The 23,142-nt window shown below is 42.9% G+C and overlaps 1 protein-coding gene across 12 annotated transcripts in view; it reads left to right on the forward strand.

Moving 5' to 3' along the window:
• STX16 (syntaxin 16) overlaps positions 1 to 23,142 on the forward strand; it is a 65,571-nt gene that overhangs the window by 14,146 nt on the left and 28,283 nt on the right. For 5 of the 12 annotated variants that reach the window (XM_063702379.1, XM_063702378.1, XM_063702377.1 and 2 more), the window contains 6 exons: positions 2,429 to 2,536; positions 2,926 to 3,066; positions 4,230 to 4,392; positions 5,453 to 5,544; positions 6,095 to 6,238; positions 8,592 to 8,672. In XM_063702379.1, coding sequence (XP_063558449.1) covers positions 2,429 to 2,536; positions 2,926 to 3,066; positions 4,230 to 4,392; positions 5,453 to 5,544; positions 6,095 to 6,238; positions 8,592 to 8,672 — 729 coding nt within the window. Of the gene's footprint in view, positions 1 to 1,397; positions 2,258 to 2,428; positions 2,537 to 2,925; positions 3,067 to 4,229; positions 4,393 to 5,452; positions 5,545 to 6,094; positions 6,239 to 8,591; positions 8,673 to 11,145; positions 14,458 to 23,142 lie in introns of those variants that run through there. The other 7 variants (XM_004062436.5, XM_004062437.5, XM_004062435.5 and 4 more) reach the window with 4 other exon arrangements.

Below are 23,142 nucleotides of genomic sequence, written 5' to 3' on the forward strand. Positions count from 1 at the left end.
CCCCTGCTTTTTAGTCAGTGTGTCCTCCACAGAGTTGTGTACCTCTTGGTGACTTTGGAGCAGGAGTGTTGAGGAATAAACAAGTCTGCCTCTGATTGCTTGGCACAGGCCCTCTCTGTGCCTGCTCTGTAGAGGGTGAGGTCTGCGCCTCTCTGTCCACGGATGGTCAGTAAGAGAGGATGATCTTTACTGACACTAACGTCACTCACTGGGGGCCTGTCGTATAGTCCCTGGTGTAGTTGGTGGGAAATGAATCAAACTACTGTGTTTTGTTGTTTTAATCTGATGGCTTGTCTTGATTCATTATCTTAGCAAATTGCAGTTATAGTTTATGGGCCTGTGGAGTGGTTGGCACCTTCGAGGGTGGAAGGGGTTTCTGGAGTCAGCCGACCCAGGTTTCAGTCTGTCACATAATAGCTCTGTGACCTTGGGCAAGCGACTTAACTTTTCTGAGTTTCAATTTCCATATTTATAGGTTAGAATAATAGTTTCTAACTCACCTAGTTTTTATGAGGATTAAAATAATGTCAAGAATGTAAAATTCCTATTGATGAACTCTTAAAACCAAACAGAAGGTAGTGGTGGTGGAGAATTACCACTTCACGGCCTGGGAGCCCCAGACAGTGCGGGTTTGGATGACACACCATTTGTTTAAGAAATGACACTGGCCCTGCAGCATCCGTGCCGTGCTTGAGCACCGGTGGGCTTAATCACGGCTCTTGGACGCGCTGGGATTAGTGAATGGGGCCTAGTCCTTCCAGCGTGGTCATTGCCTAAGATGCGTTCCCTGAGTGGACACGTGCCCCAGAGCGCACAGAAAGCCTGAAGCAAATGGTGGCAGAACCACTCCACGGCATGCAGGGAGGTTGATGGTGAAGATACCAATTTGCTTTTAAGAATTTTACTGTGAACTCTTTAGGATTTAGGGCCTATTACTTGAAGTGGTCTTTTATTCTAAGTTTTTCTTTATATGATATTTTTCCCCCTTCATCTGTGGATTTTAAAATTTTGTCTTGTTCCTTTATTATTAGAAAAGCAAATAAGTATTTAATGAAAGAAAAAATAAATTTAGTTAAATGCAAGCAAGAGGGAAGAAAAGCAATATGAATTTTTCACCCAACTGTACAGTGTGATTTAGAAAATTTCCAAAGTATTATCTATAAAGGACTTTTATAGATTATTTTCCATTATATTTTGATCATCATTTGGATCTTTTGAAACTGGCATTTAAAAATTCTGAGCTCTGGAGGGCACCTCAAAATCTTTTCAACCCATTCACTGCCTGCAGGCAAGAAAACAGCTTAACCATGCCAAACCCATGATTTCCCTCTGTTTTGTGTGTGTGTGTGTGTGTGTGTTTTTTTTGTTTGTTTTTTTTTTTTTTTGAGACAGAGTTTCGCTCTTGTTGCCCTGGCTGGAGTGCAATGGTACGATCATGGCTCACTGCGACCTTCGCCTCTTGGGTTCAAGGGATTCTCCTGCCTCAGCCTCCCAAGTAGCTGGGATTACAGGCATAAGCCACCATGCCCAGTTAATTTTTGTATTTTTAGTAGAGAACGGTTTTCACCATTTTGGCCAGGCTACTCTCGAACTCCTGACCTCAGATGATCTGCCCGCCTTGGCCTCCCAAAGTGCTGGGATTACAGGCGTAAGCCACCGCGCCCAGCCGATTTCCCTCCCATTCTTAAAAGCTTTCTACCGCAGTGTGTTATATAGTTAAAATAAACAGGAACCATCGATACCATTTCAAAATAAGGGGAAATGTTCCCTGTGGACATTTAACTGAAGAAAAGAAATGACAGTGTAAGATTGCATTGAGATCTTAAGGATTGCTTTTGCCAAATGGTAGATAATTTGCTAGCGGTTTTAGGCAGTTGTTTCACACATCTTAACACATGGTTAATGATTGTGTGACTGAGATAACTGGATCAGCCCTATTTCCAAAATAAGCTAAGTGTATTTAAGTAAACCTTGCTACTATTGAGCATTTTGTAGTTGTTTCACTTACTGCCTAGTTTTTTTTTCACTTGTAACTGATCACATGAATCATTGAGGTTCATGCCATTCTATCACAGTACTAGTAGTAAGAGGTCTTTATTTTAAGGATCTTTTGTTGACTTTTTCATTACATTTCTATAGCCAGATCAAGTCAAATTTACGTTCTGAAGTATGTCCAAGGAAATTAAGAGCTGGTGCATGAAAAGATAGGAAAGCAATCCAAATCCTAGCAGTTATCAAAAGCAAGTTTATAATACAGGCAAGTGCATTCACTCCTTTCTATATCTTTTCAGGGAGCAACATTTAAGAGAGAGTAAACATTCACTCCTTTCTGTATCTTTTCAGGGAGTAACATTTAAGAGAGAGTAAGAGTATTTGTATCTAAATTGGATTGGAATAATTTTTTTCATGTCCCTTTACTTTCCTGTAGCTTGCTGATGACCGTATGGCACTGGTGTCAGGCATCAGCTTAGATCCAGAAGCAGCGATTGGTGTGACAAAACGGCCACCTCCTAAGTGGGTGGATGGAGTGGATGAAGTAAGTTGCATGTTAGTTTCATAGCATCTTGTTTTTTTAAGTAATTATGACAACGTATTTTAAGCTATCTGTCATATAAACGAATTTGGCTACACTTGAATGTATATTTCTAGAAATACTTTAGCTTTAGATTAAGTTGTCTATGTGTGTGTTAATGATTTTAGCTGTAGTTTTAACATTGGTAGTAACTACCTGAATTATAGGAAGAAATTGAAACCCCATGCAACAAGGAAGAATGTGATTTTCTGATAATTTGAATTAAAAGCTGCTCACACATCAGCAAGCCAACAAGTTTGCTGAAGACCGAATTCTGTATGCTGAGTGTAGCTGATGGAGGCAGACCATAGCCTGCCTGGCATCAGTGGAGTTCTGTGACTTCATTTGCTTAGATTCAGTATGATGTTGGCCGGATTAAGCAGAAGATGAAAGAATTGGCCAGCCTTCATGACAAGCATTTAAACAGACCCACCCTGGATGACAGCAGCGAAGAGGAACATGCCATTGAGATAACTACCCAAGAGATCACTCAGGTGAGGAGTGCAAGTGAGTCCTGGGGAAACCAGCGAGCCTTCTCATGGCAATCTCAGAAACTAGAGTGTTACTCAGAATCAGTCTCCTGGAGTCATTTCCCAACCTGAAGTTCTCAGAGGGACCTCAAGAGGCCCTGAAGTCCTCCAGCTGTCAGCGTAGGTACCTGTGAGGCCTTGGAGGTGTGGGGACTGTTTTTCAGTTGTTGGCAGATAACTGCTGCGGACTGATTAAGTAAATACGAAATTTCAAACATTATCGAGTTCAATCATTTGATTTTAAAATGTATAACTAATATCGTATACTAGTGTTAAGAAATTTTAATGCTAAAATATAGTCCTCATAATTGAAAAAACAACTTGGTATCCTAGAAAAAATTTTTTATAAATATTAAATTTGATTAATTTTAAACTAATAGGACTAGTGTTGAAACCTCAGTGTTTACATTTTTTGCTGAAGTCTCCTGGGTGCTAATTATCGGAGGAGTGTGGTGCTTTGAGAAAAGCCCTGGGGGGTTGGAATGTTTGAACCCTGGCTTTTAGCAGTTTAACAGTTACACGATTCTCATTTAATCCCTCTGACTCTAGTGTTCTCATCTGTAAAATGGGACTAATAATCATAGTACCATCCTCATAGGATGCTTGTTAGGGATTAAATGAGAGGAATGCAATAATAATATGATATATGATAATACAGGTTGAACATTCCTAATCTGAAATCCAAAATGCTCCAAAATTTGAAACTTTTTTTTGAGTGCCAATATGACACCCAAAGGAATGCTCATTGGAGCATTTTGGATTTCGAATTTTCAGATTGGGGTACTCAACTAGTAGGTATTCTGCAAATATTCCAAAATCTTCCCAAATTTGAAATCCTAAACATTGCCAATCCCAAGCATTTTGGATGAGGGATACTCAGCCTGTCTAACGTGATGATATGTGAGCAGCTGGGCACACAGCAGGCCCTACACAGCAGGAGCTGAAATCTAGTGAAATCTTTCTGTGTATATAAATTAAGCCGCAGATTCCTTTTATCTGTTCACCTTTCTCTAAACCAGACTGAGTGAACAGAGCCTCTCACTTCTCACTCTGGCTTGTGATGTGGCAGTGTTAGCAGAGGGGCTTCTCTCCCAGGCTTGCCCTGAGCCTCGGGCTTGTTCTCTTAGCTCTTCCACAGGTGCCAGCGTGCCGTGCAGGCCCTGCCGAGCCGGGCCCGGGCCTGCTCCGAGCAGGAGGGGCGGCTGCTTGGGAACGTGGTGGCCTCGCTGGCGCAGGCCCTGCAGGAACTCTCCACCAGCTTCCGGCACGCACAGTCGGGCTACCTCAAACGTGAGTGCTGCCCGGGCCTAGTGAAGGGATTTTGAGTAAGAAAAGCACTTTATGTTTTCTTTTTTGCGACTATTTTTTCATTTAGTCCAGTACCTTTCATTGTTAGCTTTTGAACACGTTCATACCTTGTACAATAAAGGGAAGCCTCCTCCCCATGTGAAACCCTGGCTTGGAATGAAGGCACAGCGTGGGGTACCGACCAAGGCTGGGGGAGGGCACCAAGATAGTTCAGCATCTCAGCAAACAAAATTTGTTTTGTGTCAAGCTGCAAGAATTTGAAAATCAACCAAGCACATTTTAAAAACCTGTTGTTTTCTGGATGTTGGGGTTTGGGAGCGCTGCTCTTCAACAGGTAAAAAGCAGTTGTTATTACCGAAAGCCACATATTTGCATAACAACCAAAGTGTTTGAGAGCACCTGAGAAACCCTCCCCAGGGTCCTTGAAACACTTCCTCTGCTGGCACCACGGGTTTCACCCAACAGACCTTTTCTTCCCAAATAGTGCAAAGCCAGATTTCAGCTCTCTTCTCATTCTAATCACCCTGTAAACTGGGTTTTTTAAAATTGCCATTGCAATCAATAAAGTCCCCACATACTCCAAAAAAACTTCAGTTCTCCCTCCCTCTGACAACTGGCATATTTGTATTTTAATTTTATTATTTCCAAAATTTGATTAGGGCCATATGGAATTCATACTAGAGATGCTTCTAGAGAGAAATACTGATTTTTTAAAATGTTTTGTAACAGCAGTTAGATTAAATATTTCTGCTTCACTTAGAGATTCTCAGATGGTTGTGTCATTTTTATCTTGGCATCAAGTGAATTGTGCACATTTACACTGTGACTTTTGTCTTGAATAATCCCAAATGCCTGCATATTGTTGTATGTTTGTAATCCTTTACTCTCCCTCCACCCCCATTGGAGATAGGCTTCTTTAAAGCGGCTAAGAATATCTCAATTTTGACTGTTGGAGTTTACTCTAGAATTCCCCCTTTTAATGGTAGAACAATACTCAGGATGGTTTACATATTCAAGTAAAATGAATTCCTATCTGTGATAGGCATGAAGAATCGAGAGGAAAGATCCCAGCATTTTTTCGACACATCAGTACCACTAATGGATGATGGAGACGATAACACTCTTTACCATCGGGTACGTGAAGGGGCTGCAAAGCTGATTGCTGTGTCTGTGCACCCCATTCTGCTTCTTTCACCTCCTAGACCTCGAACTTCTGTGCAGTGTCAGTGAATTGATACAGTTGACTTGTATATTCATCAGGTGGTTTTGCAGCAGGTGGAAGAACAGCCGTACTGTTTCTTCCTTTCCAAAGGCCACAGGGAGACCTTGTAATCTGCTTTCCAGAACCTTTGGGAAAGTGGTCAACACCCTGCCTTCTTAGGAAGAGCCCAGAGAAACAGAGGGCTATCCCGGGGGTTTTGTTTATCTGCCCTTGCAGAGTTGGCAGACGTGGGCTTCTGTCTTCCCTGCTATGGCCTCAGAGCTTTAGATCCTGCTGGTTTAGGGAATTTGAATCTTTCCTGTTAGGGAAAAATGAGTGCTTACTGTGCTTTGTAGAAATATTTTCAGAATTCATTTTCTTTAAATTATTTTCATTGTCTTTAAATTATATCTAAACAAGTACACCATAGCTTTCCTGAGAGGGAAAACAATCTATCCAACACATTGTGCACTGTCTTGCTAGGGTTTTACAGAGGACCAGTTAGTTCTGGTGGAGCAGAACACACTGATGGTGGAAGAGCGGGAGCGAGAGATTCGCCAGATTGTACAGTCCATTTCTGACCTGAATGAAATATTCAGGGACTTAGGAGCGATGATTGTAGAACAGGTACGTGAGCTGGCCTTCCTCGTGAATAGGTTTTTCTGCCATACTATCTGTTCCTTCTTTTTCCTGTACTCCTTTCAGGGAAAAAAATTGGAGCCAATTTTCCCAACATGTGTGTGCACCTGTCCTTTTATATGTGTGTGTGTGTGTGTGTGTATATTAATATTAATCAAATATTAAATTTGATTAATTTTAAAATAATAGGACTAGTGTTGAAACCTCAGTGTTTACATTTTTTACTGAAGTCTCCTGGGTGCTAATTATCGGAGGGGTATGGTGCTTTGAGAAAAGCCCTGGGGGGTTGGAATGTTGGAACCCTGGCTGTTAGCAGTTTAACAGTTACACGATTCTCATTTAATCCCTCTGACTCTAGTGTTCTCATCTGTAAAATGGGACTAATAATCATAGTACCATCCTCATAGGATGCTTGTTAGGGATTAAATGAGAGGAATGCAATAATAATATGATATATGATAATACAGGTTGAACATTCCTAATCTGAAATCCAAAATGCTCCAAAATTTGAAACTTTTTTTTGAGTGCCAATATGACACTCAAAGGATATATATATATACACACACACATATATACATGTTTATGAATATATACATAGCAATCCTAATCAGAAAATATGAAGTTCAAAATGCTCCAGAATTCAAAACTTTTTGAGTGTTAACATGATGCCACAAGTGGAAAATTCCTACACAAGACCTCCTGTGACAGGTTGCAGTCAAAACTTTGTTTTATGCACAAAACTAGTAAAAATATTGTGGCCGGGCACGGTGGCTCACATCTGTAATCCCAGCACTTTGGGGGGCTGAGGCACATGGATCACCTGAGGTCAGCAGTTTGAGACCAGCCTGGTCAACATGGTGAAACCCCGTCTCTGCTAAAAATACAAAAAAATTAGCTGGGCATGGTGGCAGGTGCCTGTAACAGCTACTTGGGAGGCTGAGGCAGGAGGATCGCCTGAACCTCGGAGGTGGAGGTTGCAGTGAGCGGAGATTGCACCATTGCACTCCAGCCTGGGCAACAAGAGTGAAACTCTGTCTCAAAAAATATATATATATATATATATTGTATAAAATTACTTTCAAGCCATGTATGTGAAACATTAATGGTATATGAAACATAAAGGTATAAGAAACATTAATGAATTTTGTGTTTAGACTTGGGTCCCATCCAGAATATCTCATTATGTGTATGCAAATATTCCAAAATCTAAAAAAAAAAATCCCAAATCCAAAACACTTCTGGTCTCAAGCTTTTCGGATAAGGGATACTCAGCCTGTATATGTGTGTATTTACAAATTATATACATAGGCTACTGTCATTCCCTATAAGAATATTAATAAATCTTTTTTTGATAAATGAAGTTCTAATATTCTCTTCGCATGCCTCGAGGGTACTCATGTGAGCACCCTCCTCTAGAGACCTAGTTGACTCTGACCGAGCTCAGCAATGATTCTGACGCTATAGAAGATTTCCCTTCTAATTTTGGCAGGTTATTGTGTAATGGCAATTGGAACCACTAGCGTTCAAGTAGAATTAAATTGTTGTTCACTGTTAAAATCTGATTAGGGCATTTTATTATCTTGCCAGCAGGGATTTGGGTCCTGATCCCCCTGAAACCAACTGCAGAATGGAGTGTTCAGGCTCTAGAAGATCCAGTTACATTAATTACTCCAGCGGTTCCCAGTGAACTGCTATCTCTTCTAATCCAGCATGTTTCCAATAAAAGCTCTGTTCTTCCTCATAGCCCAGTGTCCCCTTCTTCCAATTTAATTGTTTAAGAGATTAAACAATTAAACATCTTCCCCTTGAGTCCAAATCTTTAATTTTAGGTGGTAGACTTGAGTTTACCATTTCCTGCTCTGACCCATAGAGATGTGGATCCACGTTTATAGACATGATAGTCAACTTGCAGGTCTACTTATGACAGGGTCGAGCTTACCTGGTGCTCTCTGCTTACTTGAATCCAAGTACATAGGCAGCAAACGGGCACAGAGCTTCTGTGCTGCTTAGAGCCTCTGTCCACTGAACCTTAGATTTCTTAGGGCCCCAGGAAGTCCGAATATGGCATTTCTATGGCAGCTGAAACCAATAAGGAAACCTCAGTCTGTCAGTACTTCTTTCTCGTGAGCTAGACGTGATGGCACTAACCAGCATTCTGCCATCGAGCTCCTGACACTGCTTGAGGGTGAACTCCAGAGCCCTCCGTGTGTACCTGCAGCACACAGGGAAGGAAAACATCATCTTATGGATGATGATGTCTGTAATTTGCATATCTCATTTTTGACCTTCAGTTTTCCCAGTTGCCATTGTTGATCGTCTGTAACTGTCATTTATTACCTAGGGTACAGTCCTTGACAGAATTGACTATAACGTTGAACAGTCCTGTATCAAAACTGAAGATGGTTTGAAACAGCTTCACAAGGTAATATGTCTTTCAAGACTTGGGAATCTTAGGAACTATTTTCAAATAATCAAGAATTGGTAAGAGGGTTCTTTTCCACCATAACGATCTTCAGCATTCTTGTGTTGTCCACTCTCAATACAGTAGTGTAAAAAGGGATTCATCATTTCATTTAAAGCCAATTGTGGGGGCTGTTGCCGTTTTATTGCCGTTAATGATTCCTGGTGTATCTCACACTTAAATCCAAAATTGCTAAGAACTCCTTTTTGTGACAGTAAATTCTAAAGAGATTGGATTTCTTCCTTTTAGAAAATATTTCATTCTTTTCTGATGGTTCTTGTTTTAGGAAATCAATTGGGCATTTGCTAAAATATGTGTTGAAAATCTGTCTGCTTGTTGCCGCTGACTTGGGCCTCTCTTGTGATACATTCCTGATGAATTGCTGATGGAGAATCATTCTGCCGAAGATAAAAATCTAATTTTCTCTTTAATTACCACAGCATATCTGTATTACCTTGAGAAAAGAGAAGTTTGTTGAAGTGAGAGTAGTAATTCTTTTATTCTGTGCTAATAAGGTAGCTGTTTCAGGGATGTTTTTATGATATTCTTTCTTTTAAAAAAATAGATGGAAAGCATCTTAGGAATCTTATCAGTTATGAGAAACATGCATAAACGGCTGAGACTCATATAAAATTGGTTACATATTTTCTTTAAAAGGAATATAACAATACTTCACAAATTAAATAATATCCATTTCCTTGTATCTTTGAGACCCAGTGGAGTTTCTAGCCATATAATGAGTGTTTTGCAAATTCACTATTGGACTACTCTACCATTTTTCTAAAATCAGTCGCTTCCTATACCAGAGATCGCCCCATTTAATAGCAGTATTGGGTTTACAAAAAGTCAGCCCTTGCACCAGTCTAACCAGAAGCCCTGAGCTGTCTTTTCAGGGGGCTTGTTGCCACGTGTGGGTGGATATGAGACTCCAGCCTGTGGTGGGAAGAGAAGTCTGACCTCGTCTATGCAGGGTTTTTTTAAGCATTTAGATTAATTTGGTTGCCAAGCCCTGTCTATTAAAAGTGAAAACTAACTTAAGTTTCTCACTCTGTAATACCCAGGTTTTGATGTGCTGCTGAATTATGCATTGGTTTTGAAGTTTCTTAAATAAAAACTAGTGAAATATGTTTTGTAATATAACACAGATAAAAGGAAAAGCTTTCTCTGCGGGAGTGAGCAAATCTAGTGGGAACTAAAAATTTTGTTTTAGGTTCTACTTTATAAATCATTTTGAGAGGTTTTACAGTATATTATTTAGTATTGGCTTCCCTGGTGTTCTGGGTTACTTATTAGAAAAGTCAGCGTGCTCCATCTTCCCTCCAGCCACAAGGCTGTAGGCAGCACGCGCGTGCTCGGCAGTCGGCTAGTCTAAGGGTGATTGAGCGTCGGGAGCTGCTCCCCATGACCGGACTCTCGGTGCTGTCCCCTGCCTGATGTTTCCTCCTGGTGGATGAGGGGCTCCTCCAGGTGGGCGGGCAGGCTCATTTAGGAAACAAGCCCACCGCGGGGGATGGAGCAGGAGAGATTGCCATTCTCGCCAGGGCTGCCTTCCCGCTGTCTCCTCCTCCCTCCTGTGCCATAGCAAGGTCTGGAAGAGGCAGCGCATGCTCTCCCTGGACGTGCCTCCCGGCGCCCTCTGAACTCTGCTGTCCTCTGGCTCTCCTTTCTCAGTGCTGTGTGTCTTTCGCCAGCCAGGTGGGGCCCTTTGGCATTTCGCTACCAGGCATGATGGAGTTCCCGCTTCTGCCGAGCTTCCAGGATGCGGTGTTAAGGTGAAGAGATGTGCAGGGTGCAGCCTCGTCCCCAGATTGAGCTTGGAGGGCTCCTTTGCTGTATCGTTAGCGGCACTGGGAGGACGCACCTCAGAGGGATCTTTCTGCATATGACATCCATGGGGCACACGTGTCTGTTTTTATTTCAAAGGATGAGTTCTTGTTTCCAAATTTAGGGGAGGTCGAAATGGGGCCTCTTCCGGGCGTCTGTTGCCTACGTGCCAGGTACGGTCCTCCAGCCCGTTGTTTCCTTCCGCGGTGAAGGAACTGTGCATTCGCTCCAGGAACACGGACCGGGAACAGGCGACCCGTGCTGCAGGGGCGCTTGCCACGGCCTGTAGGAGGAAAAGCAGGGAGAAGCAGTCCCAGCTGCACCCGGAAGCATGAGCTTTCACTTCGCTGTCAGCCTTTGTCTTAGTAGTAGGTTTCCAACAAATCCATTTCCACGTCCAGAGTAAATAAGCAGCACCGGGATCATGGGGCTCTTCCACTCCTGGTGATTGAATTCCGTGGGATTGATGGAGGGATTACAATCATGTAGCCTGTAGCAGAGACCTCAGTCACTGTGCAGAGAGATCTGGAAGCCTCATTCTGGAAACGAGTGGGACTTGATTTGGGATTTTGGGGAAAATGACGGCCTTTTTTCCCTCCTCTTTTTGTAGGCAGAACAGTATCAAAAGAAGAATCGGAAGATGCTTGTGATTTTAATATTATTTGTCATCATCATTGTGCTCATTGTTGTCCTCGTTGGCGTGAAGTCTCGATAAGTGGCATTGGGTTTTCGTGTGTGCCGCACGTGTGGATCTCCCGGGTGTGAGGGGCTTGGCCTGCGCCCCGCCAGCTGCCCGCAGAGGTGCAGCCTCGAGGAATCTGAGGGCGTCGGGGCAGCGAACCTTTCCATCCACGGACTCCTCCTCCCCTAGTCCTGCTCAAGCGGTCCGGGGAATGGGTTTTTGTTTTTCCTTCATTGTTGAGAATTTAAGGACCTTTGATACTGCTGCACAATAGAGATTGAGTTCTGGGATCAGTTATAATATATATTTTTTTTAGAAAGAGAAAATGAGCTGAGAGTTTACAGGCACTGCAGAAGCTGTTCAGTATTGTATGTGTATATGCTATTTTTTTAGCAGCCATGTCTGAGCAGAATGTTAAAATAATTTTTGGAAAAATTTTCTTTAAACCATCTGGTTTTTAAGAAATTTGGTACCAAAAATTGATGAGTAGAGGCAAAAATGCCCCTTCATCTTTCTCTATATATTTTCCAGTTGAAAACAAAGAAGTCCTTTAAGAATTTATAATCCGTTCCCCATTAACTTAATTTAGCTTTTCCATCACTGTTAATGATCAGAGTAACAAAGTGTGAAAAATAAGAAACCATCATTGATGTTAATTAACACATTTAGATGGGCCAGTTAAAACAGCTTCATAAGTTTTAAATTAATTGTAAATGGAATATTCCTCATTTAAAATTTTTGCACTGCATTTTCTACTGTAAACCAAAAAAAAAGTTACTAAGCAAAACCACCTAAATTTAAGTTGGTGATTTAAATGAATCTCACATTAAAAGAAAGCTTGACAGTGTTATGAAAGCCACCAGACTCAGCCAGTGTGTCCCCATGGGTATCCCCAGCCATCCTTGCTCAATCCATTACTTATATACTAACTACATAATGACCAGTTCAAACCAGACTCTATTTAATGAACTGTGAATTTACACAGAGGCCATTTTAAATGGGTCACCCCATTTAGGATTAGTGGATCTCAAATTATTAACCAAACATCACTCCATTTCAAAGTAAAATATTCCACCAGCGATTTGATTTATTGGCTCTTCCATTGCCACTGAGCAATGCCCAGGAAGCAGGCACATTGCCAAGGACTGGGGGCATCTTGACTAGGAAGCTCCTCGTTTGTGTGAGCGTGGGTCAGACCGCCAAAGTAGGACTTGATCGTTTACCTACCTATTATCAATATGGTGCTTGAATATATTCCTATAACTGTAGAACAGTGTGGAAAGTGATGGTAACTTTGAAGTTGTTCATGTTTTATTGGCTTTGTTTTAATTGACACCAGTAGAGTTTTAATGGTCTTTGTGTAAATTTTAATGGCTTTTCCATTGTTTTTGCTTCTCTTAAAAAGTTTAAGAAGAATATGACCTCATTAAATGTGCTGTTTTATTTGGACCAGTCACACAAAATGTCTCTCTAGAATTGACTTTAAAGTTGTTTACAGAAATTTAAACTCAATTCCAGAGATTGAAGTTGTCCAAACAGCTCATGGGCTTAGTGTCCAAACCCCTGCCCAGCCTTCCCTTTCCAAGTTGGTGCCATCTCCAGGTAGCCATTGGTGGTTTTCTTATTACTGATGTGGCTGTGGAATGATAAGGTCCTAGAGGGGCCCTGGCATTTCAGGAAGCAGACCTGGTATTCCCTGACAAACACTGCTTAGGAAAGAGGGCTGGAGAATAAGAAGCCAGCACCTCATCAGTCAGCCCTGCAATGTGAGACTTCCATAGCTGTTGAGAGTCACTGCAGATGTTCTTTCATCCCGGCTGATTTTAACCCATGGTTGAGACGTTCCAAGTTAGATCTGCTGCTCTTAGGTGTGGGGCTGTCCACATTAGGGAACTTGCCTCAAAAACAGTCCACAGTGGCAATACCGGATTTCTGTTCAAGCTTTTTAAAGTGCTGAGTCTTACAAACCCCTGAAGGAAAGTGACCCTTTAAGAGAGGATCATCTTTTATTTATATTTATTTTCACCAAATAGGGTGATGAGGGTTGGTTTTTGTTCCCTCAACCCATTTGGGTAAAATAACGGATCTGATTAGAAACTGTTTTAAGGAGGGGCTGGGCTCGGTGGCTCACGCCTGTAATCCCAGACTTTGAGAGGCCAAGGTGGTCACGAGGTCAGGAGTTCGAGACCAGCCTAGCCAACGTGGTGAAACCCCGTCTCTACAAAAAATACAAAAATTAGCCGGGTGGGACACGCCTGTAATCCCAGCTACTCAGGAGGCTGAGGCAGGAGAATAGCTTGAACCCGGGAGGCAGAGGTTGCAATGAGCCGAGATCACGCCACTGCACTCCAGCCTGGGTGACAGAGCGAGACTCCGTCTCAAAAAAAAAAAAAGAAAAATTGTTTTAGCGCTGAGTTTCCCAAGGTGGGAGAGACAGACCCAGCCTGGAGCTGGCCCCGGGCCTGTGTGCTGACTTCTTGGGGTCCTCAAACCACTGTATATTTCTGTTGAGCCTGTACTTGGGGAGAGATCAGTAGCATTTGAGGAAGTAAGCGAAAAGAATCATGGTACCTCAGGGTTTCTTTCCCTTTACTCGCTGGCAGCCGTTGTCTGTGGGCACCTCATGTTTTTCCACACTCTACTGGGCCGTGGAGGTAACGATCACCCAGGCCAGTCTCCTCTGCCTGGGATGCGCCCTCTGAGAGGAGGCCTAGCAGGGCAGGCTCCGTCTGGGCATCCCTGGATGCAGCCTCTGGACACATGCCTCCTTTAAAGTGTCCAGGTGCGGCTCAGGTTGAGTGGAGGTAGAAGGAGAAACAGACATGTTTACCATGCGTTTTCCAAAGCTCCTGATCTTTCCCAAGATTGTAACTGAAAACTGCTGTCTCTTGTTTTGTTCGTTTTGGGGGTGGTGGTGCTGGCTGGGCCATGCTTGTGAAGTGATGTGTGTCTCTGATTTAACGGATTCCCTGTTTTCTCTGCTAATTGAGAGAGCGTTATTTACAGTATTTATTTGTTTTGACACAAGTGCTTTCAGTGTTTTATCCTAGCTAATGGCTTCTTAAAGGTAATAAAACCCTTCCAACGTAATTGGTCAGATAAAACTTTTTTTCTTGTATGCTTAAATAAAGCAATTAGTGAAGCACTTCTATCCAAAATGACTTTTTTGTCCTTTTTTAAAACCAATTTAGTGTTACTGGAAACTTTTTGTACAATAAAGCAATCACGCAGATTAAAGAACATCCTGCAATCCTAGTATTAATTTTAACAATGGGTTCATGTTTTCTTCCAGTGCATTTGTGTTAGGGGAGGGCTTGGCCAGTTTTGTGATCCTCTGGGCCCCTGACTCTGTTTTGTGCCTGAGGCCTTTGCCTCAGTGTCCGAAAGTAGATCTATCTAATGGATGCTTTTAAAGGGACAATCTATTTGCTATCTGATATACAAAAAGAACAACTGCCTAAAAGGCAGATAAGTATTTTTCTTATGAAAATATATGCTTTATATACATACCAAGAAACATTTGGAAATCTCCAAATAAAACTGTGATGTGCCTTGTTGAGAAGCAATTCTTACACACAGGTTCTAGGAGACTTGACTTTCTAAATGATTTTGTTTCCTACTCTGTTACACCAAAAACTTCAGAGACAAGTGTCTGCCAGTTTAACTCAAAGCCAAGACTATGTTTCCCCTTGATTGTGCCTGTCCTGGGGTCCTCCAAGGAGGACCTTTGTCCTGAAACTTGACTTTGATGCATTTGTTTTGCTGGTGGGAGCTGTGGACCTGAGTGATGGTAGGGGTATGTGGTTTCATCACCAGAACCTATACAAACAAAAAATAGCAGCTGTCATGCCAGGTCTCTTTGGCGCCCTTGGCGTTTGGTCCTGAGGTGTTGCGGCGACTCAACAGCAGTACCCTTCAGAGCCTGTCGACAAACCACACAAAAGAAACAACCTCCTCCTCTTGCACTCTCACCGTGTTTTTTGTTAAGAAATTACATTTCCCCAACTCGCATGTTGGCCACTGGCTCTGTCCAAGAATCAAATCCACTCTCGAGGGAGAGACGTTTGCCATAGGGTTCAAGAATATTCTGACCGGCAATGCTATTTAATAACATTGAAGAAATCCTCCATCCCGAAGGGGACCACATAAAGGTGGCAACGCCTCTTTGGTGACCTCTTGGGTTATGTTCTCAGCTGAGTCTTTGGTGGCCCAGTTTTGAACCAGCACTACAAGAGTATGCAGACGCAGTCTGCAGAAGCATTGCTGTCAGTGGAGAGCTGCAGGATGCCACCAATGACTTGGAGGCATGACTTGCCAGGAGGCCTGGAAGTGGGGGAGCCACTGGGGTGTCCCTTTGAATGCTCGCTTTGACAGCAGGTAAACAGGCTGGATATAGATTTCCTCTGTGAAATTTAGCAACCATCCTATAAGAAGTCTGATCCTGATCCAACGTTTGAGCAATCTAGAATCCTTCCTGGTCCGTCTGCCATAGTTACGTAGCCACAACAAAATTTACCTAGCCTAGCACCATTTCTATCTAAATCTAATAGGATAGCATGTCATTCTACATGTGGCCTTAATTGTGATCATCAGCATCCCTTACTCTAGTCAAGCCATGTGGGACCATGTGGAGAGATCTTTTCATAGAAGGGATGTCCCTAGTCGTGTGTAGAGAAGACAGCTCATCACAAAGACTTCCTGCTTCTCTGGTTCTAATTCATCGATTAGTTGTGGTAAGTTTCCATTCCTTCTAAGATTTAGGTAGGCAGGCCTGGTTCATCCAACATGAACTACATTTCAGAACTTAGCACTGTGCATGCACAGAAATGCATGCCTAGAATTGTATATCTTGGTGTATATTAGCTCTTAAAAACTAATTTTCTTGGCCGGGTGCAGTGGCTCATGCCTATAATCCCAGCACTTTGGGAGGCCAAGGCAGGTGGATCGCTTGAGGTCAGGAGTTTGAGACCAGCCTGGCCAACATAGTGAAACCCCGTCTCTACTAAAATATAAAAATTAGCTGGGTGTGGTGGCACACGCCTGTAAACCCAGCTACCAGGGAGGCTGAGGCAGGAGAATTGCTTGAACGTGGGAGGCAGGTTGCAGTAAGCCAAGATTGTGCCACTGCACTCCAGCCTGGGCAACAGAGCGAGACTCCGTCTAAAAAAAAAAAAAAAAGCCAGGCGTGGTGGCTCACACCTGTAATCCCAGCACTTTGGGAGGCCGAGGCAGGCAGATCACGAGGTCAGGAGATCAAGCCATCCTGGCTAACACGGTGAAACCCCATCTCTACTAAAAATACAAAAAATTAGCAGGGCATTGTGGCAGGCACCTGTAGTCCCCGCTGCTCGGGAGGCTGAGGCAGGAGAATGGCGTGAACCCGGGAGGCAGAGCTTGCAGTGAGCCAAGATTGCACCACTGCACTCCAGCCTGGGCGACAGAGCAAGACTCCGTCTCAAAAAAAAAAACAACACTAATTTTCTTGACCACCCAGATGCCACTTCTAACCTTGTTGCCTGATGGTTTTCTTTAATTCTGTTTTGAAAACAACCTCCTCCCAAGTGATGGGTATTAGAAGGAACTAATGAGAACCCTGGGTGCAAGCAGAGACTTTTAGCACGTATGAAAGTGCTTCTGATTTAGGACTTGGAGTTAGATGGTGGGTGTCAGCTGCGTGTGTCTTGTCCCCAGCCCCATGCCACCCTCGGGCAGACGTCATGGTACCAGTCTATGTCCAGGCTTTCTTACTACACAAAGAGACATTCCACGGAGTCAAATGGCAGAGACTTGTGTACAATTATCTGGTCAATTGAGGCAAAAGAAAATAATCATTTGTCCAATTGTCCAAATTAGCTCTGTGGATTGTCCTGAATGCTCGGGGTAACTGTGGTTCTCCACTTCAGTTCCGTAACCTGGCTAAGATGGACCATTTAAATGAGGCTCCATTCAACACAATGCACGTTTAAATGAGGCTCAGTTGCAAGAGACCACTGGGCTTAGCGTTTTCCATTTGTCAACTATAATTCTCTAATTGCTTTTAGCTAATCATCCAAATGATTACATGTTGTAATGGAGGCAGAAGACCCTCGTATGCATCATTTGGTCTCTTTTTCTCAGAGGAAGTGCTGAGGGATCAAATGTTTTGTGTGTCTGTGTGTGTGTGTGTGTGTGTGTGTGTCCGTGTTTTAACTTGGTGTTCTGACGCACAACACCATAATAGACCTCCATTTTCATCAACGGTGGGGGAATGAGAACAACGCCCCCCATCCCAACATCCCCCTTTTCCAGAGGGGGAAACTGAGACCCAAGTTTCCCTCTTGCCAAGGCCACAGGACTAGAACTAGAATCGTCAGTTTTCTGATTTCCAGATCAGGACTATTTCTGCTTATGCCATTTTAATTTTTCATTTCTTTCCATAAAATTAAATGACCTTCTTCAAGAAAGATTTAATGGTCAAGATGCGATTTGGTAAAAAGCTTCCTCAAGGATTTTTTTCTTATTACAAAGATGAGACCGGCTGAGGCTGAGAGAGATTTGCAAGCAGTGGTATGTCATTATCCCCAGCTCAGTTTTTTGTGTAATTGGTGTGAAGAGATTGCTGCTGATGAATCAGCCTGCTGCTCAACAGAAAATGATTCTTTTGTGACGTGAGTCAGTGTACGTACGTGTATGTTTGTGGTTGTTTATGAAAGGTATGTGTGTACATAAAATGCTTATCAAGATAGATAATGTCATTTTAAAGTGGTAAATAATAAAAAATAGTCCTGAGCAAAACTGATTTTACAATTGCCTGAGAATGCAGCACTTCATTTTAACACTATGCAATGGCTAGAAATTGATTTTTTTTAAAAATCCAATTAAGCCTCAAGGTTGGTTATCCATATAAAAGGTCGGATGAGTTAAACAATGACAGTACCTTCAGTTCGTGCTAATAAATTTGCACAGAACTTCAGCACTTACATCGTGTGCCTCACAGAGGCATACATTTTGTATCTGCACAACACTGAACTACCAAAGTCCCAGCAGTGGTACAGACACACCAGCAGACCCTGGACCCCAACTGGGGGAGTCCCTGAGCTGACCGCCGGCCCTATCACCTCTTCCACTTAGATCCCCGAAGCACCCCCCACCCCAGAGTGCTGAGTCTTTCCATCTACCTGGCCCCCTTTTCTGTGGCCCCAAGAGCATTGGGAGATGAAAAGTTGCCTCTCATTTAAAAGGGGGGAAAAAGATGTATTCACTACTTGGTTTTGTGTGCTGCTGAGTTTATAATGTAACAAATAAATCCTGTTTTAAAAATAGTACTTTACAGTGTGTATTTACTGTGTATTCATAGCACATTAAGAAAAAGACTTCGGCCGGGCACGGTGGCTCACCCCTGTAATCCCAGCACTTTGGGAGGGCGAGGCAGGCGGATCACGAGGTCAGGAGATCAAGACCATCCTGGCTAACATGGTGAAACCCTGTCTCTACTAAAAATACAAAAAATTAGCCAGGCATGGTGGCGGGCGCCTGTAGTCCCAGCTGCTAAGGAGGCTGAGGCAGGAGAATGGCGTGAACCAGGGAGGTGGAGATTGCAACACTGCACTCCAGCCTGGGCGACAGAGCCAGACTCCGTCTCCAAAAGAAAAAAAAAAGAAAAGAAAGAAAAAGACTTCGGCTGGGTGCAATGGCTCACACCTGTAATCCCAGCACTTTGGGAGGCTGAGATGGGCAGATCACCTGAGGTCAGGAGTTCGAGACCAGCCTTCCCAACATGGCGAAACCCCGTCCCTACTAAAAATACACGCCCAGCTAATTTTTGTATTTTTAGTAGAGATGGAGTTTCACCATGTTGGTCAGGCTAATTTTGAACTCCTGACCTCAGGTGATCCACCAGCCTCGGCCTCCCAAAGTGCTGGGATTACAGGTGTGAGCCACCACGCCAGGTCAATTCTTTTTACTTTTTAAAAGATCTACATTCAGATACTACAGATAGATGTATAATAAACAGAAGGGTGTTTCTGGAAAAAAGGTGACTCAGGTTTTTGAAGATTGAATCATTTTCAATGCTCTAGAGAAACATACTATTTAAAAGGATCCTATAAGTGAAGGTTTTCCTAACAAAAGATTCCTTGATCAAAATAAACATTTAGCCCCTAATTTTGCTTTTCTATAAGTCTCCATTTTCTTGTACTGAGTTTGCTTAAAGGAATGTGGAACCACATTTAGTCTGTTAATTATTTCTCTTTTCCTTCTCGCAGCCTCTCTATCCAAAGGCTCCAGGTCTTCAACATGTCCTTGAAAACTTTTGCAACTACAAAAATAATTTTGCTGGTGTTCAGAAGTAAATAGAGTTTAGTTCCTGAGACGTGAAGGTTATTGCTGTATTACCACTGTGCCCTTCCTGGGAGGATAATTTAGGCTGCTAGAATGGCAAGGGACCTCGGAGAGCAACTAGTTCAGCCCGCTCATTTTTTTTTTCTTTCTTTGTTTTTGAGATGGAGTCTTGCTCTGTCGTCCAGGCTGGAGTGCAATGGCATGATCTCGGCTCACTGCAACCTCCGCCCCCCAGGTTCAAGCAATTCTCCTGCCCCAACCTCCCAAGTAGCTGGGACTACAGGCATGTGCCACCATGCCTGGCTTTTTGTATTTGTAGTAGAGATAGGGTTTCTCTGTGTTGGTCAGGCTGGTTTTGAACTTCCGACCTCAGGTGATCTGCCCGCTTCAGCCTCCCAAAGTGCTGGGATTACAGGCGTGAGCCACCATGCCTGGCCCCAGCCCCCTCATTTTATTGAGAGGTCCTAAAAACTGATGCTAGAAGAGACGTTTTTTGTTGTTAATAAATGATTCTGCTGGTACATTTTTATTAACACATTCTCTCATCCCACTGATCCCAGAAAGTATAGACACAGTACATGCAGATGAGGCTACCAAATGTGCTTTTCAAGCAAAGTGCAAAAGATGGCATGTAGTATGCTACCTTTTGTTTAAGATCCATGAATAATCTTATTTTTTTCAAATAGAATCATGAAAGATAAAAGCTAATACAAATGGTTACCTATGGGGGTACCTATGGGGGTAAAAAAGGTTACCTGTGGGGGTAAAAAATGCTGCCTATGAAGGATGACTGAGAAAAGGGGGGAAGGGCAGGATGGGGAGATCTTTGAACATTTCCTTTTTATAGGTGTGACTTGAATGATACAAAATGTTATACGTCGTCAAAAAAGAAAATGTAGAAAAAAGGAAAATGGCAAACCTTTCTGTGAAGCACAGATTTATGAACCTAAATGTACATCAAATCAGTAAGCTGCATAAAAATCAAGTATATGTGGAATATATCGCTGGGATATACTCTTAGGAACAAAAAGTTAAAACATCTTGAACTCTGTGTTGTGGGTTTGTTGTCGGGAACGGAGGCTATTGGTGAGTGTTGTGGGAAACAGAGTGAGAAACCCTAGGAGGGGCTGGGAACCAGGGTCCTCACTGTGGCAGAGGGAGATGCGATTATGGAAGATGGGCAGGTGAGGAAAAGCCCTGTCATGTGGATTTGAATGGGAGGAATCAGTATCAACTCATGATGTTAAAGAAAACCTGATCCTAACAGATCCAAGAGGACCGGGAGCAATGATGCCCAAGTGGCAGGGAGCATGCCCAGCACAAGAGCTTGGTCTCTAACTCTGAAGCTGTTGGCTCTAACCAACCATTCCCCTCACTGAATGGAGCTAGGGTTTCTTGGAGAAATGGCTGACTCTGGATTTGGGTCAAGGAAGGAACAAAGTGAGCCTGTGATCATCTTACTGTTCCAGAAAGGACAAAGTCCTTGAAAACGGATAAGAACACATCAAAAAGGAGCCCGCCTGATGCAGCTCTCATTGGCCTAAGTGGGGATACTTGGGAGCAGTGACGTTTGATGAGATGCACACACGTATGGGCTGTGGCAGGGCTGGCTTCAAGGATGTGCAGCCACCATAGCCACATGGGCACTGTGCCTAGTTTAGTGCTCAGCTGTTGCCATCTTGAAATTGTTTTTTGAAAGAGAAGCGCTGCATTTTCGTTTTGCACTGGACTCCACAAATCATGCTGCCAGCCCTGGGGAGGGGGAGGTCTTTGCTGAAGAACACCAGGTAGTAAGTGTAGAAGGGAGGATAGAGCTGGAAAGTCACTCAACCAATACTTGATTCAGGCAGAAATCATCACTGGATACCAAAGACATTCAGGAATAGATGGTTGGGACCCAGATGGTTCTTAGGCTCAAAGTGTCACTCCATGGATTATAAAGAGGAAATTATTTTAATTAATTATAAAAGGGGGAAATGCACTTTTACCATGAAGAGATCTGGCAGGCCCCACTTGCCCAATGATGGGGGACACTTAGTTTATGTGCCTCCTGATGAGGTTCGATGGGAACCATAACCCGTATTTTTGCCAAAAACGTTCAACCCAAATCTAATAAAACAGACGAATCCAGATGGTGAGAGCTTCTGTAGGATATACCAGTGCATGAAAGACAAAGGTAAGGACTGTTCTGGATTAAAGGAGGCCAGAGAGTCTTCACAACCAAACGCAATGCCTTATTTGGATTCTGGATTTAAAAAGAAAAAGCCATGAAGGACAAGGGGACAATTAAAGTTTCACTGCAAACTGTATACTGGATAATAGTATTGTTTCAATGTTAAATTTCATGGGTATGATCAGCATATGATCATGATTATGTTGGCTGGTGTCCTTGTTCTTTTTTTTTTATTATTATACTTTAAGTTTTAGGGTACATGTGCACATTGTGCAGGTTAGTTACATATGTATACATGTGCCATGCTGGTGTGCTGCACCCACTAACTCGTCATCTAGCATTAGGTATATCTCCCAATGCTATCCCTCCCCCCTCCCCCCACCCCACAACAGTCCCCAGAGCATGATATTCCCCTTCCTGTGTCCATGTGATCTCATTGTTCAATTCCCACCTATGAGTGAGAATATGCGGTGTTTGGTTTTTTGTTCTTGCGATAGTTTACTGAGAATGATGATTTCCAATTTCATCCATGTCCCTACAAAGGACATGAACTCATCATTTTTTATGGCTGCATAGTATTCCATGGTGTATATGTGCCACATTTTCTTAATCCAGTCTATCATTGTTGGACATCTGGGTTGGTTCCAAGTCTTTGCTATTGTGAATAATGCCGCAATAAACATACGTGTGCATGTGTCGTTATAGCAGCATGATTTATAGTCCTTTGGGTATATACCCAGTAATGGGATGGCTGGGTCAAATGGTATTTCCAGTTCCAGATCCCTGAGGAATCGCCACACTGACTTCCACAATGGTTGAACTAGTTTACAGTCCCACCAACAGTGTAAAAGTGTTCCTATTTCTCCACATCCTCTCCAGCACCTGTTGTTTCCTGACTTTTTAATGATTGCCATTCTAACTGGTGTGAGATGGTATCTCATTGTAGTTTTGATTTGCATTTCTCTGATGGCCAGTGATGATGAGCATTTTTTCATGTGTTTTTTGGCTGCATAAATGTCTTCTTTTGAGAAGTGTCTGTTCATGTCCTTCGCCCACTTTTTGATGGGGTCGTTTGTTTTTTTCTTGTAAATTTGTTTGAGTTCATTGTAGATTCTGGATATTAGCCCTTTGTCAGATGAGTAGGTTGCGAAAATTTTCTCCCATTTTGTAGGTTGCCTGTTCACTCTGATGGTAGTTTAATTCCTTTTTTTTTTTTTTTTTTTTCTGAGATGGAGTTTCGCTCCTGTTGCCCAGGCTGGAGTGCAATGGCACAATCTCGGCTCACTGCAACCTGCGCCTCCCAGGTTCAAGCGATTCTCCTGTCTCAGCCTCCTGAGTAGCTGGGATTACAGGCGCATGCCACCACGCCTGGCTGATTTTTGTGTTTTTAGTAGAGACGGGTTTTTGCCATGTTGGCCAGGCTGGTCTTGAAC

The sequence above is a fragment of the Gorilla gorilla genome, chromosome 21 (genome assembly GCF_029281585.2).
Source record: "Gorilla gorilla gorilla isolate KB3781 chromosome 21, NHGRI_mGorGor1-v2.1_pri, whole genome shotgun sequence".
Taxonomy (NCBI): domain Eukaryota; kingdom Metazoa; phylum Chordata; class Mammalia; order Primates; family Hominidae; genus Gorilla; species Gorilla gorilla.